Here is a 13,581-nt window from a genome sequence, read left to right on the forward strand (position 1 = left end):
AGCCATATTAAGGCCAAATATGGCTCTAGGTATGGTGGCAGCTTTGCTCACCCCAACACCTCACCCCCCATCTTTCAATAAACAATTCCCACACCCACTGTATTAGTCACTGCATTACAAAGCTCATTACATTTTTTAAGGACTTTGAGAAACTGCAATTTCAAGTATGCCCTAGTATAAATTAAAGCAGTATAATGTACAGTATTATATATAGTGTAATGGAATGTATTTGTTTTAAACTGTACTGGCCATTCTCTCTATATATAGTATATACTGTATATATATATATATATATATATATATATACACAAGGATTGCAATATTTGAATAGAGGCTGGCCCATTTGCATTATCAGTATATGCATGACTGCCCCATCAGACATAGACTGCATACAAATGTATTCTCATTCTTAAACTAATGTTGGACCCCTAGATCAACAGGGCAGGGGCTCTATGCCTTGTAGATGATATGCCTCTGTAGCAGACTGAGAAGAAACCATCTGCTTGTCTTCACTGGAAATTGACGCCTCCTAAAGGGTGTCAAACTCACTACGCATTCCCTGACAGTTTGTCAGTTACAAGGTTCACTGCTCAGTGAGGATCAGTAAGGATCACTGGCCTCACCAAAGTACAAACAGCAAAGAGACTCACCAGCATACAATTACTTTGTAACTGACTTTGACTTTAAAGACTTTGACTATGACCATATTTCGTAACTTAATTTCAAACACTTCTAAATATTTTGTAAGTTCTGATAATTGCTAATATGTCTTGTATACATGAGATTTTTATATACAATATTATTTTAAGCCCATGAACAGTTTCTGAATTAATAAATTAACACGAATCATTTGATAAAACACATCACTTACTAAATCGGAAGTTTCTGTAACATTATTAAAAAAAATCTATATACAAATGCTGCAAAGAGCAGTCGAGGGCCATCACCAAAAACAACCACTTATCAATCTGTGTAAATTAGTCTGACAACAGTAGGCTGCCAACAGTAGGCTGCTGAAAGCTACTTGACATTTGAAAGGTTGTTATTGGCAACAGGACATTATTGCTTATTACTCATCTTTATATTTTATTGCATATTCTGGCTGTGAAAAATGCATTTCTAATTACACTCTAGTTTTTCTGAAACAAAGATTTCCCTTTTTCTGTTTTGTAGATACTGTAGTAGGCCATATAAGAACATTTTTTTCAGATCCATCTACACCATTGGTAAGTAGAAACCCCTACCAAGTCCTACAAAGTCCAATTGGTTACAATCATGTAATTTGTATTAGTATTGCAATAAGGCAGTTGCACTCCAGAATCCCTCTAGCTGCTGCATGTACAGCATCTCACATAAATGAGTACACTCCTCACATGTTTGTAAATATTTTATTATATCTTTTCATGTGACAACACTGAAGAAATAACACGTTATGACAATGTCAAGTAGGAAGTGTACAGCTTGTATAACAGTGTAAATTTGCTGTCCCCTCAAACAAACTCAACACACAGCCATTAATGTCTAAACTGCTAGAAACAAAAGTGAGTACACCCCTAAGTACAAATGTCCAAATTGAGTCTTATTGGCCATTTTCCCTCCCGGGGGTCATGTGACTCGCTAGTGTTACAAGGTCTCAGGTGTGAATGGGGAGCAGGTGTGTTAAATTTGGTGTTATCACTCTCACTCTATCATACTGGTCACTGGAAGTTTAACATGGCACCTCATGGCAAAGAACTCTCTGAGGATCTGAAAAAAGAATTGTTGCTCTACATAAAGATGGCCTAGGCTATAAGAAGATTTCAAAAATCCTGAAACTGAGCTTCAGCACAGTGGCCAAGACCAGTGGTTTAATAGGACAGGTTCCACTCAGAACAGACCTTGCCATGGTTGACCAAAGAAGTTGAGTGCACATGCTCAGCGTCAAATCCAGAGGATGTCTTTGGGAAATAGACGTATGAGTGCTGCCAGCATTGCTGCAGAGGTTGAAGGGGTCAGCCTGTCAGTACTCATATCATACGCTGCACACTGCATCAAATTGGTCTGCATGGCTGTCGTCCCAGAAGGAAGCCTCTTCTAAAGATGATGCACAAAAAAGCCGCAAACCGTTTGCTGAAGACAAGTAGACTAAGGACATGAATTACTGGAACCATGGCCTGTGGTCTGATTAAACCAGGATAAACTTATTTGGTTCAGATGGTGTCAAGCGTGTGTGGTAGCAACCAGGGGAGGAATACAAAGACAAGTGTGTCTTTCCTACAGTCAAGCATGGTGGTGAAAGTGTCATGGTCTGGGGTTGCATGAGTGCTGCTGGCACTGGGGAGCTACAGTTCATTGAGGGAACCATGAATGCCAACATGTACTGTAACATACTGAAGCTGAGGATGATCCCCCTCCCTTCGGAGACTGGGCCGCAGGGCAGTATTCCAACATGATAACGACCCCAAACACACCTCCAAGATGACCACTGCCTTGCTAAAGAAGCTAAGGGTAAAGGTGATGGACTGGCCAAGCATGTCCCCAGACGTAAACCCTATTGAGCATCTGTGGGGCATCCTCAAACGGAAGTTGGAGGAGCGCAAGGTCTATAACATCCACCAGCTCCGAGATGTCTTCATGGAGGAGTGGAGGAGGACTCCAGTGGCAACCTGTGAAGCTCTGGTGAACTCCATGCCCAAGAGGGTTAAGGCAGTGCTAGAAAATAATGGTGGCCACATAAAATATTCACACTTTGGGCCCAATTTGGACATTGTCACATTTTTGTTGCCAGCAGTTTAGACATTAATGGCTGTGTGTTGAGTTATTTTGAGGGGACAGCAAATTTACAATGTTATACAATGTTATACAAGCTGTACACGCCCTACTTTACATTGTAGCAAAGTGTCATTTCTTCAGTGTTGTCACATGAAAGAATAAAATATTTACAAAAATGTGAGGGGTGTACTGACTTTTTGAGATACTGTATCTCTTTAAAGACAAAGTACTTTACACTGTTAACGTAAATATATAATGAGGGATCTATGTATATGTATTGCAATCTCAAGCCATGCCCAGACTTCTAGAGAAGGAGAGGGAGGCAAGGGAGAGGTAAGGAAAGGAGAGGGTAGGTAAGGTTTCAAGAAAATCTGGTCTAAAACTGAGTACTGGTTGCTAGAAACATAAAATTATTGATTAGCCATTTTAAATTGCTCTGGTTGCATATGTTTGTAAACTCCTTTTTAAAGGTAATCTGAGTGAAATGGATTATGATAATTATCATTGTTGACTAAAGCCAGCCATACATGGATCAAAATTGGGTTGGTTCTGCTGTCAAATTTCGATCCATGTATTGCCAGGGAGATTGCACAGTAGTCAAACTACCAATCCCCTTCTGTACAATCACCATGTCAGATTTTTGCCACTTGATATAGCTGGTAGCACTGATCAATGTATTCTGACAGTGGGGAAATATCTCTGCTGTCAGAATACAATGGATCAGTGGGAGGAGTTTCTCATCCACCTTGAATGTGCCCCATCGGGTTAGTTTTTTGTTCAACCCGCTAGCTGAATGAAAAAACAAACTAATTTATGGGCTGCCTTACTTTCATAGGTGCATGCTCCAGGGCTGTAATACTGATCCTGGCCTCCCTTTCTATAGGTCTGTAAGTGTTAGGTGTCACCAGGCTTACCCAAAGACTCTTTCTTCCATTATGGCTGTGGGACTATCAAAACTGCTATTTTCTTCTTTGGACTGTTTGTTTGAATCACATAACAGTGATTTTATTCACTTCAGAACATTGTGATACAATTACATGTACTATAGTAACACTGGAGGGCTTCACTACTAGTTTAGTGCATGTTAAAGTGTTTTGTATCAGAACACAGTGCACAGCAGCTGTTTATTTATATATATATATATATATATATATATATATATATATATATATATATATATATATATATATATATCACCTACCATAGCCAGATTTATACCGAATTAGGCCTGTAAGATAGTAGCTTAAACTTTTCGGATGGCTCTGGCTGCATGTTTGTTCCAAGGACTAAATACTGAAGCCAGGAGACGGATGCCAAAAAAAAAAAACATCGGCAAGGACTGCACGGTTGTCCCCTGTTTGGTTTTTTAACGACTGTCCAGTTCCATAATCACTATGCAGTGTCTAGTTTGAGCATTCTGCATAGAAAATTAGACTCCCACACTTTTCACCACCACACTTGCTCTGCTCAGAGTAACTGCAAGGCAGCCGAGTTCCGCTCTGTATTTCTGGTGCATCTGCAGTGGCTCTAATGTGAATGATGCCCACAATTACTGTTTAACAAGCTTATTTCACAAAGTGAGGCTTCTATTACAAAGATAACATGCCAGGATAAGGATCTTTAATTTAAAAAAGGGACAGATATTTTCAGCTGAGTTCAATGACATTTAAAAATTACGGACTTGATTACTAGGAGTATGGATACCCCTTAAGCCGCACATCAAAGCAAGCCCACTTGTGATGGTATGTGGCAACAAACCATTAGGAAAATTACCATTTAAAAAATGACTGCTCCTACATACAGTACAGTGGAGAATGGAAGTAGCCACCCTTTAACAGAAAGTTGGATCAAGACAGCTAAAAAAAGGAATTTGGAGATTTGAAATAGCCTGGGAGCAATATAAGGTACATTTTGAATACATACTTGGAAATGTATATATATATATATATATATATATATATATATATATATATATATATATATTTTTTTTTTTTTTTTTTTTTACCAATGTCACTTTAATGTAGACATAAGGTCAGTTTCAGAAAGCCTACATGATGTTTCCAAAATAAAAAATGTACCAAAGCCTTTTGATCTCCTTCTTCACCTTTTCCTCTTAGCTGTATTTGACCATTTATTGTATGTCTACATGATAGTTCTTGGTTTTCATATGTTTGGTTTGTTTTTGTATTGTCACATACAAAATTAAAAAAAATTTTTTTTAATTTGTAAATGGCCATGCTTTGTATCTTGCTTTGAGATATCATATTAGAATCATCATAAATGGAACAAATAGCAAAATATAGCCACACTTTTCCAACAGGAGAGTGAGGAAATATAAGCTACCTTAGTTTCCAAAAAGAAGAAAACAAATCTGTTTATCATATTGTTAAGAAATCTGGCTCTGTTTTAATCATGCTCACAACTTATTATGATTAAGCCACATTGGTTGATTCCTTTCCTGATCAGAGGCTTTTGAGGTCCACATGCCCAAATCAAATTTCTTAGCATCCATTATTATTGGCACTTTTTTTAAGCTGACAAACAGACAAACATGCTTTGCAGCCTTGTATGAGTTAGGGATAAATACTGTGTTGCACTGGTTTTGATTTTTTTTTGTAAACACCTTAAATAAATGATTATTTGCTGTCATGGTGATTATATAATTCGGGACCATACCAACTGTTTCTCAATTGTTAGACTAAGAAAATTCATCGTGTCTAATATGCTGTGCCCACTTTAGATAGGTCACACCTACTGAAGCCCACCTCAAGTTTCCATGAACCATAGGAAATCTTCTGTATTTCTATCCTCATGGGTACAATTTAAATAATAGAATTTTACTTTAAAATTATAGGGACCCATTTGTATAGTCGATTAAGACTAAATGTTTAATATATGAATCATTATTATGTGTTTATTTAGCACCAGAATCTTCCAGAGCACTGTACAAACTGAGGTATATATGTATTTGACAACAACACTGCAAAACACAAAATACATAAAATGAGTTCTAGTAAAAGAGCTAACAATGCAAAAGGAGAGGAGAGAGAAATATAATGCAAGGTGTGTAAGCAGTAAGTGTCTTGTAGATTAATAGTGCAGTGATAGGGGATATCAGGAAATATCATGTGGTGGTAAACAGATGTGAGTTTTTAAGAATGAATTCCAAGTGAAATCAATTGTGCAGCACAATTACACACAAGTGACATTCACATATAAACTTCACTGTGAATGGGTGTCATGTAAAGAATAAAGAGAGTATTCCTTTTTTAACAGGCAGGTCACCAATCTTCTTTACTTTTTTCATTACTCCTTAGCTCTGCCCTATCATTCCAAAAGGTTTCAGAGTTGTGGCTGGCATTCCAAGTAAAAGTCCAAGTAGGTCTATTTTTAAAACTGCAAAAATGTAACTAGATGAACACACATGGGTTACACCTTCACCAATCTTCCAACAGGAAGTAATGCAAATTTAAATTTTCTTGCTGGGGATTATTGGGGATATAAGCTATTAAATGCACAGCAGATTGTAGAGAATGTAGCTTAAATACACTTATGGTGTTCTCTACTGCTTTAATAAGACATAAAGAAGAAAATGGCTAGATAATAATTTACCAAATAAGTAAAGAAAAAATATAGGAATAGTTGTGGCAGTTTAGCAAACATTTAGTTACAGGACAGAGAAAATATCAAGGGTAATATTCATGTTTTTTTAAATCTTTTGGGAAAAATATAGGTCAAAATCTAACACTGATCTTCCCTACTGAATTTAAAAATGTGGTAATTTCCCCAGACATATAAAATTATAACCAATGAATATACTCTGGCAAAAAAAAAGTATATAATTATGTTACTTTTCTGTTTAAGCTTACAGTCAGTGTGTCAGAGACTGTTTTTAGTGCATAATTCCATGCAATCTTCCTGTTCTGGCACACCATTTCAATAACATGCATCACACTACTGTTTACCGAGATCTATGCTTGTAGGTCACCCGGCCATTTTGCCGTTTCTTTGGTACCCAGGCTAAAGAGGACCTGAAGTCATACAACAGACAGACATATGTATTTACAATGATAAAAAAAAAGTAATGGTAACAAAATGTGACTTTAAACACATACACATGCGATGAAATATAATATGTATATGCATGGCAGTACACAAGTGGGGACAAATGACATGCTTCAAAGACTACTCCATTCTGCAAGCGAGACCACTTCTTGAATGCAACGTTTGCATAGCTTGTGAGTATACATGTTTTTTAATTCTGCACTTTTCTGAAAATCTACCTAGGACACAAAAACATTGCAAAATCGAATCTGTTTTTGTTAAAGTGACTCTACATGAGGAAAGTATACGAGCTGTCATTTTTCTATTCTCGTTTTTCCAAATGATAGTTAACTGGATGTGTCTGCCTTATGTGCTTGTGAATCACATGTAACGTGCATGCTTTAAATAAGGGTGATCATTTTCTTATCTCTGTTCTTGATCCAAGTTGGTGACTCAGGCAGCATTACAGCCAAAGCATCATCATGACATTCATGGAAAGAATATTCTCAAAGCAAAGTTCAGTAAAGGCCACCTCCATGGTTTTCTCATGACAGAGCCCATTTAATGTATAGAAGATACAAATTTTAGGGCTTACTTGGTAAGGTATTACAAATAGGAAGAAGACACTACCACTCAATCCACCAAAACTAGGGTGGAAGGAGGGTGTGATTAAATTGGCCTTTAGTTGTACCTCATAGAGCAAAATTATAACCAAAATTATATCAAATACAACCCATGAATATAAAGTGTGTCCATCTATTACTGTTTTTTGAAAATCATCTTAAGTTATAGTATATGGTGTCTATAATCGTGGAGTTTTAAAATGTATTCACTTCTTCAAGATCGATGCCACATGACAAATAAAGGAGGACAAGCCACACTAGGAAATAAATATCATCCATGAATGAACAAAAATTGTTAGTGCTCTAGACACATATATTAGTATACAAAAAATACAAACAAAAAACGCAAAAACAATAAACCTGTCCCCTAAATGGCAAATATGAGATAAAGAAATGGTATTTTGCTCCATGAGGTACAACCAAAGTCTCATCTGTTTACACTCTCCATCCACTCTATTGTTGGTGGAATGAGTGGCAGTGTGTCGTTATTTTTGACTTTCTATTTCTCTTTTAAATATTGTATCTTTTTTATATGAATAGAATCATATTATCATTTTTAGATTCAAACTGTCTTTTTTTTTGTGTACAAAATGAAAGTAAGTATCGAGCATACTCATTCCTTTCTTCCAGGTTTTAAGTCCTGTTGCAATTAAAATATTTAACATTTGCAAATTATATGACATACTAGGCACTTACTCTGAGTTGGACTGTGACTGGTTCAAGATAAAGGAACTTGAATCTTCTGATGTATGCTGCAGTTTTGGGGAGGAAGGGACAGATGAATCTGTAAGTTCCTCAATATCTGAGTGGGAAGATGGAGGTTTGTTGGATTTTTTCTTCCCAAAGGCTTGCTTGAAAGAACTTCTCAGCTACAAAAGAGAAGGTAAACAATTTAAAACTTTTAAAGAAGTAAAAAACGAAATGATTGCCTTTTGTATTATAATATTTACATGATAAAATGTAAAATCTGTATCTATACTTGTATCATGCTCTGTATTTATATAGCAGTAAACAGAGGGTTTAGTAGAATTGATGTCAGCCCCTGCTCTAGAGAAGTTTACTAACTAATTTTCCTAACCACCATTATCAAGTTTGTCCATCAGCTAATTAACCTAGCAGTATATATATTTTTTTTTTTATTTTTTTTTATAATAGTGTTGCCAAATGAAACATTTGAATCTGAAGCATTTTTTCACCTGAACTGAAATTTAAACAAGACAAAGCATATTCTCCAATAGTTGGGAGTATTTCTCATCTACCATGTAAACTGATTCTTTCCCATCCTTCATTAGGTGTCAGATGGACCAAATACTTCTGAGAGTGACAACACCAGTCAGGTAATGTGGGAAAACTCATGGACAAAGGTTTATGCCTTTGTCAACATAAACATGTAATTAAAACAGGCTCTTAATACTAGGTTCTAAAAAATGACAGAAATAAACCCTGATCAAGACCAAAATCTTCATTTAAGTAGGCCAAATTTGGCATAGCATGTTGTTTTAAAGAGTGACGTGTTTATAATTAAATAAAATACCTACCATGAATGATTTTCAACTTGATTGATAAATTTATATGCTAGTCCCCAAAACATAAAAAAAAATGAATCACGAAAACAGACCCCATCTCTATATCAATAAATAGATATAAATGATTACAATGCATAATCAAACACAATTATATAGACCCCTTATTCCAGCAAATACCTTGATTATGAGGACTTGCTTCATCAACAAAGGGTAAGGAGAACCCTTTTAACAGTTCACTTTGGAGTAGAGGTAGTTCAAATAAAAAGCAAAAAATGAACTTAATGGATCACACAGGTGGACTACTGGTGGAGCATTTTTTTTTCAACAAATTGCCAATAGGTCACTCAGGCACCAAGTGTTGTCATGTGTTGGAGACAGGGACAGCATTCAAACTAAAGCTCCGTACACACGTACCGATTGTATTCGGCCGCCGACCGATCGGCCGATTGTAGGCTTGTTAGTATGATGCTTCCGACAGCCGACAGCGCATTTTCGGCCGAACAGAATCTGTCGTGCAGACTTTAAAATATTTGTTGGCCGTCACCAGAACGGCCGATTGTTCGCCAGTAAGTACAGAATTCGGCCGACAAACAGCAGATTAGCAAGACTGGTCATGTTCAGAGAAGAAAAAACACACGGAAAGGTAACCATCACATGACATCACTTCTGCAGTCGGCTGTTGTTGGCCAACAAAATTCGTGTGCAATCTTTAGCACTTTTCAGCCGACAGGACAGCACCGGACAAAAGACGGCCGATCGTTCGGCCGACATTCGGTACGTGTGTACGGGGCTTACGAATTTGTAAAGACTGCACACTAATTTTGTCGGCCAACAACAGCCGACTGCAGAAGTGATGTCATGTGATGGTTAACTTTCCGTGTTTTTTCTTCTCTGAGCATGCCCAGTCTTGCTAATCTGCTGTTTGTCGGCCGAATTCTGTACTGACTGGCGAACAATCGGCCGTTCTCGTGACGGCTAACAAATATTTTAAAGTCTGCACGACAGATTCTGTTTTGCCGAAAATGCACTGACGGAAGCATCATACTAACAAGCCTACAATCGGCCGATCGGTCGAGGGCCGAATATTTATGGCCGACAATCGGTACGTGTGTACAGGGCTTAACTCTATGCTCTAGCAGTCAGAATTTTTATGTATTCTTTGGTGGTACACTGAAAATGAGAAAGTCGACACAGAGATACAATTTGGCACCTTATGAAGTCATTAGTTAATACCCATCACAATGTCCACCTAAAAGGGTACATATTATTTTTGGGTAGATTCGACTTTCAAAGGGCAAATATAATAAATAAAAGTAACGCCTTCCTCTTTTCAACCTTTGCATCGGTGGAGTTACTATAGCTACATGCCCCATTTCAGAAGCAGTGGGGTTGATTTTACTAAAACTGGAGAGGGCAAAATCTGGTGCAGCTGTGCATGGTAGCCAATTAGCTTCTAACTTCAGCTTGTTCAATTAAGCTTTGACAAAAGAAAACTGGAAGCTGATTGGTTTCTATGAAGAACTGAACCAAATTGTACTGTATACTCTCTAGTTTTAGTAAATCAACCACACTATGCGTGATGCATTTTCTGAATGAGGACTACAGAATGCCTACAGATAACTAAAATAATTTGTTCAACGCATGAGGTGATGATAGGAAATGAGCAGACTGAACCTTTTTCTTTATAGCAAGTTCCCATCTTCAGCAAAATGCATGCTCCAAAATATGACAGCTGAAAGGAGCATCAAGTGAAAAAACTCGGCAATGGCCCTCAGCTAATGGTTCTAGGATACATTTATGCTACACATAGGTAAGGTATGCAGTTTTATTTACTTGGCTGATGCATTCCTCATTTTTTACTGCTTTTATCCATTAAACTAAATAAAAATAACATTTTATACTGACACATTCTATTCATTAGCAACATAAAAGACCTTTAAATGTTTTGTGTTTACTATTCTTCCTGTAGAGATAAAAAAAAAATGCAGACAGCAGCTTAACAGAAATAACAGTTTAAAGGCAGGGAGATCTGAAACATTAAGCCATGCATAAGAGATTCCTGGCAAATGGAGAACCACAGTGTGAAACTGAAGAAGAGTGAATACCCAAAGAGATAGTTTTCTTCCCCTAAATCTACCAAAAACAAATTGAAATACCATATAGGGAGATCTATGACCCTATGATAAAATTTGGAAGTTTTTGTATAAGGAACACATACATAATACACAGAGCAATGTACTGTGTTACTATTATTATTATTTTATTTCTACATTTCATTAGTATATTAATGTACTGTGTTACTATTATTATTATTTTATTTCTACATTTCATTAGTATATTAACTTTGTTGCTTTCTAAAACATGGAATGATTTACTATTCTTACAGTACGCTTAAATAAAATGTGATTTTGGTTACATTAGTCCATAATCTAATTTACAAATAGTTGCCACTAAAAGTGACACACCCGTCTCCTAATACATGCATTTTCTGCTCAGTGTAAGCTCACTATGTGTTTACTTCTGCAGTACATTAATATACATACTGTATATAATGATACCATATCATTATTCAGACAACCTTATACTAAAGCACACAGAAAAATTACAAAGTAGACATCTACCTGCGTACACCTGTGTTTGGCCAATGAAATCATTTATTAGATATAACTCTGACTGTGCTTAGGATTTTGTATTTAATTACCCCCTCCCATATTGTCTTCACTCTGCTTACAGAGAAGACTTCAGTGCCATTAACAGACAAGGCAAAAGGGGGCACAATTTGAAGTAGGAAAAGGTTGTAAATATTTTAGGAAGGACAATCAGTTAGGTGATTTTAAGCAAAATTCAAGAGCAAAATTGTACTTAATCACAGAACTGTTATTGACCGCATTTCAAACCCACAATGAAAATGTAGTTTCTATTGACCCTGGAATATTAAGGAACACACTAGGCTATTTCTTTCAAGGAGGCTTATAATGAGGTTTGTGGATGGATAATTTCATGCCAATCTCTTTTCTCTGGCCAGTACTTGCTATGTGTGTATAATGCATCTGTGTGCTAGAAGTAAGATCTTAAACTACATGCAATGCACGATTATTATTGCCATTAGAAAAATATACAGGAAAAGACAGGTACTGAAGCATTGCCAAAGCTAGGGCATCCATGCCAGGCAGGTTGGTTAAAGAACAGCATGCCAAGGCAGTGAAGATTTTATATTCACCTCACTTTTACTGAAGTTCACCTTGTGATAAGTAGAAATAGAATGGGATAACATGACGTTAGTACCTGATAACAGTGTCTATAAGACCTAGTTTTTCACACTTTATACATGCAGCATAACTCTCCTGTGACTAAATAATGCATAAAGTTCTTCTAGCTACAAGGTAGGTATGTCAGAACAAATCAACAAATCTGAATACATTCCAAAGATGGAATTAGAAATCAAAACAATAAGCTTGTAAATATCAGTTTCACAAGTGCAGCTTGCATATATATTGTGGGTTCTTAGGATAGAAGTCCTTAGAAGGAGTAGTGATTAAAAAGCAAATCCAGTTCTAATATGTGCTTACAAATCAGAAAATTCTTGTACTTCTAGATTTCAAGTAAGTATGTAATGAAACAAGTTATGAAGAGTACTAGAGCTATTATTTGAATTTGCTTTAACTACTCAACCACTAATACTAGTATGAAAAGCTACAGGGCATAGTAGTTAAAGCAGACTTTGTAGTAAAATGCAAAGTCTACTTATAATGTTTGGGCCCCCTCTAACCCTTTACAAATGAACTGCAAAAAAAAGACATACAAAAAGATGGATCCTCCTTCCAGCAAGAAAATTCACTTAAAATGGACTGGAGTGTTCCTTATTGACATTTGGTCTCCTCTGCATTACCCAGAGATGACAACAGAAGATGGAATTAATATATATATACATCTGATGCAACTGTGCATAGTAACCATCAGCGTTTAGGTTTTTTGTTTTTGGCAAAGCTCAACTAAACAAGCTGAAGTAATAAGCTGATTGGTCACTATGCACAGCTGCATCCGATTCTGTGTTAACCAATTGTAGTAAATCTCCCCCCACTATAACATAGATGAAGCTCTTCTTTTGAGATAAGTATACAGTTTAAAGGTAAATCCTATTCAATAATAAATACTAGGACTTGAAAAGTGTAAATGCCGAAAAGGGATAGAGTGTTCCTGCCCAGGGCTACTTTTTATCTAGGCTAGCTAGAGGGAACTATCCAACCAAATTGATTATTATTATTATTACTATTATTACCTTTTTTTTTTTAGCAGAATCAGGTGCCCCTCATGTACCAACCAATATGGAATATGAAAATGTAGGAAAGATTATTCCTAAACCCACCTACCTCATATCCCAGATTTAATGTAAACTAAGTGTACTTCGACACTTAGCACATTTGCAATTTCTACTGTATAGCATTATTTATCCAAGGACTAATTTTCTTTTTACACAAAAAAATGGCAGACAGAAAGACAATCTGCCAAAAAAGGACTATATGGCTGAGCCACTGTTGCTTTTTGTAGACCAAAAAAATAATCTATTACCCACTTGCCGACCACCACAAGTACATATGTCCGCCGCCCACTCGCAATCTCCCGCTGGAGAGGGAGAA

At 36.6% G+C, this 13,581-nt stretch overlaps 1 protein-coding gene across 15 annotated transcripts in view; it reads right to left on the reverse strand.

Annotated features, from left to right (window-relative positions):
* The window catches only part of NAV3 (neuron navigator 3), a 921,889-nt gene that overhangs the window by 68,687 nt on the left and 839,621 nt on the right, over positions 1-13,581 (reverse strand). For 8 of the 15 annotated variants that reach the window (XM_082254072.1, XM_082254082.1, XM_082254081.1 and 5 more), the window contains 2 exons: positions 12,165-12,185; positions 8,115-8,287 (listed from right to left, as the gene is read on the reverse strand). In XM_082254072.1, coding sequence (XP_082110198.1) covers positions 8,115-8,287; positions 12,165-12,185 — 194 coding nt within the window. The remainder of the gene's footprint in view (positions 1-8,114; positions 8,288-12,164; positions 12,186-13,581) is intronic. The other 7 variants (XM_082254071.1, XM_082254070.1, XM_082254083.1 and 4 more) reach the window with 1 other exon arrangement.

The sequence above is a fragment of the Pelophylax lessonae genome, assembly GCF_965119305.1.
Source record: "Pelophylax lessonae genome assembly, chromosome: 4".
NCBI classification, from domain to species: Eukaryota; Metazoa; Chordata; class Amphibia; order Anura; family Ranidae; genus Pelophylax; species Pelophylax lessonae.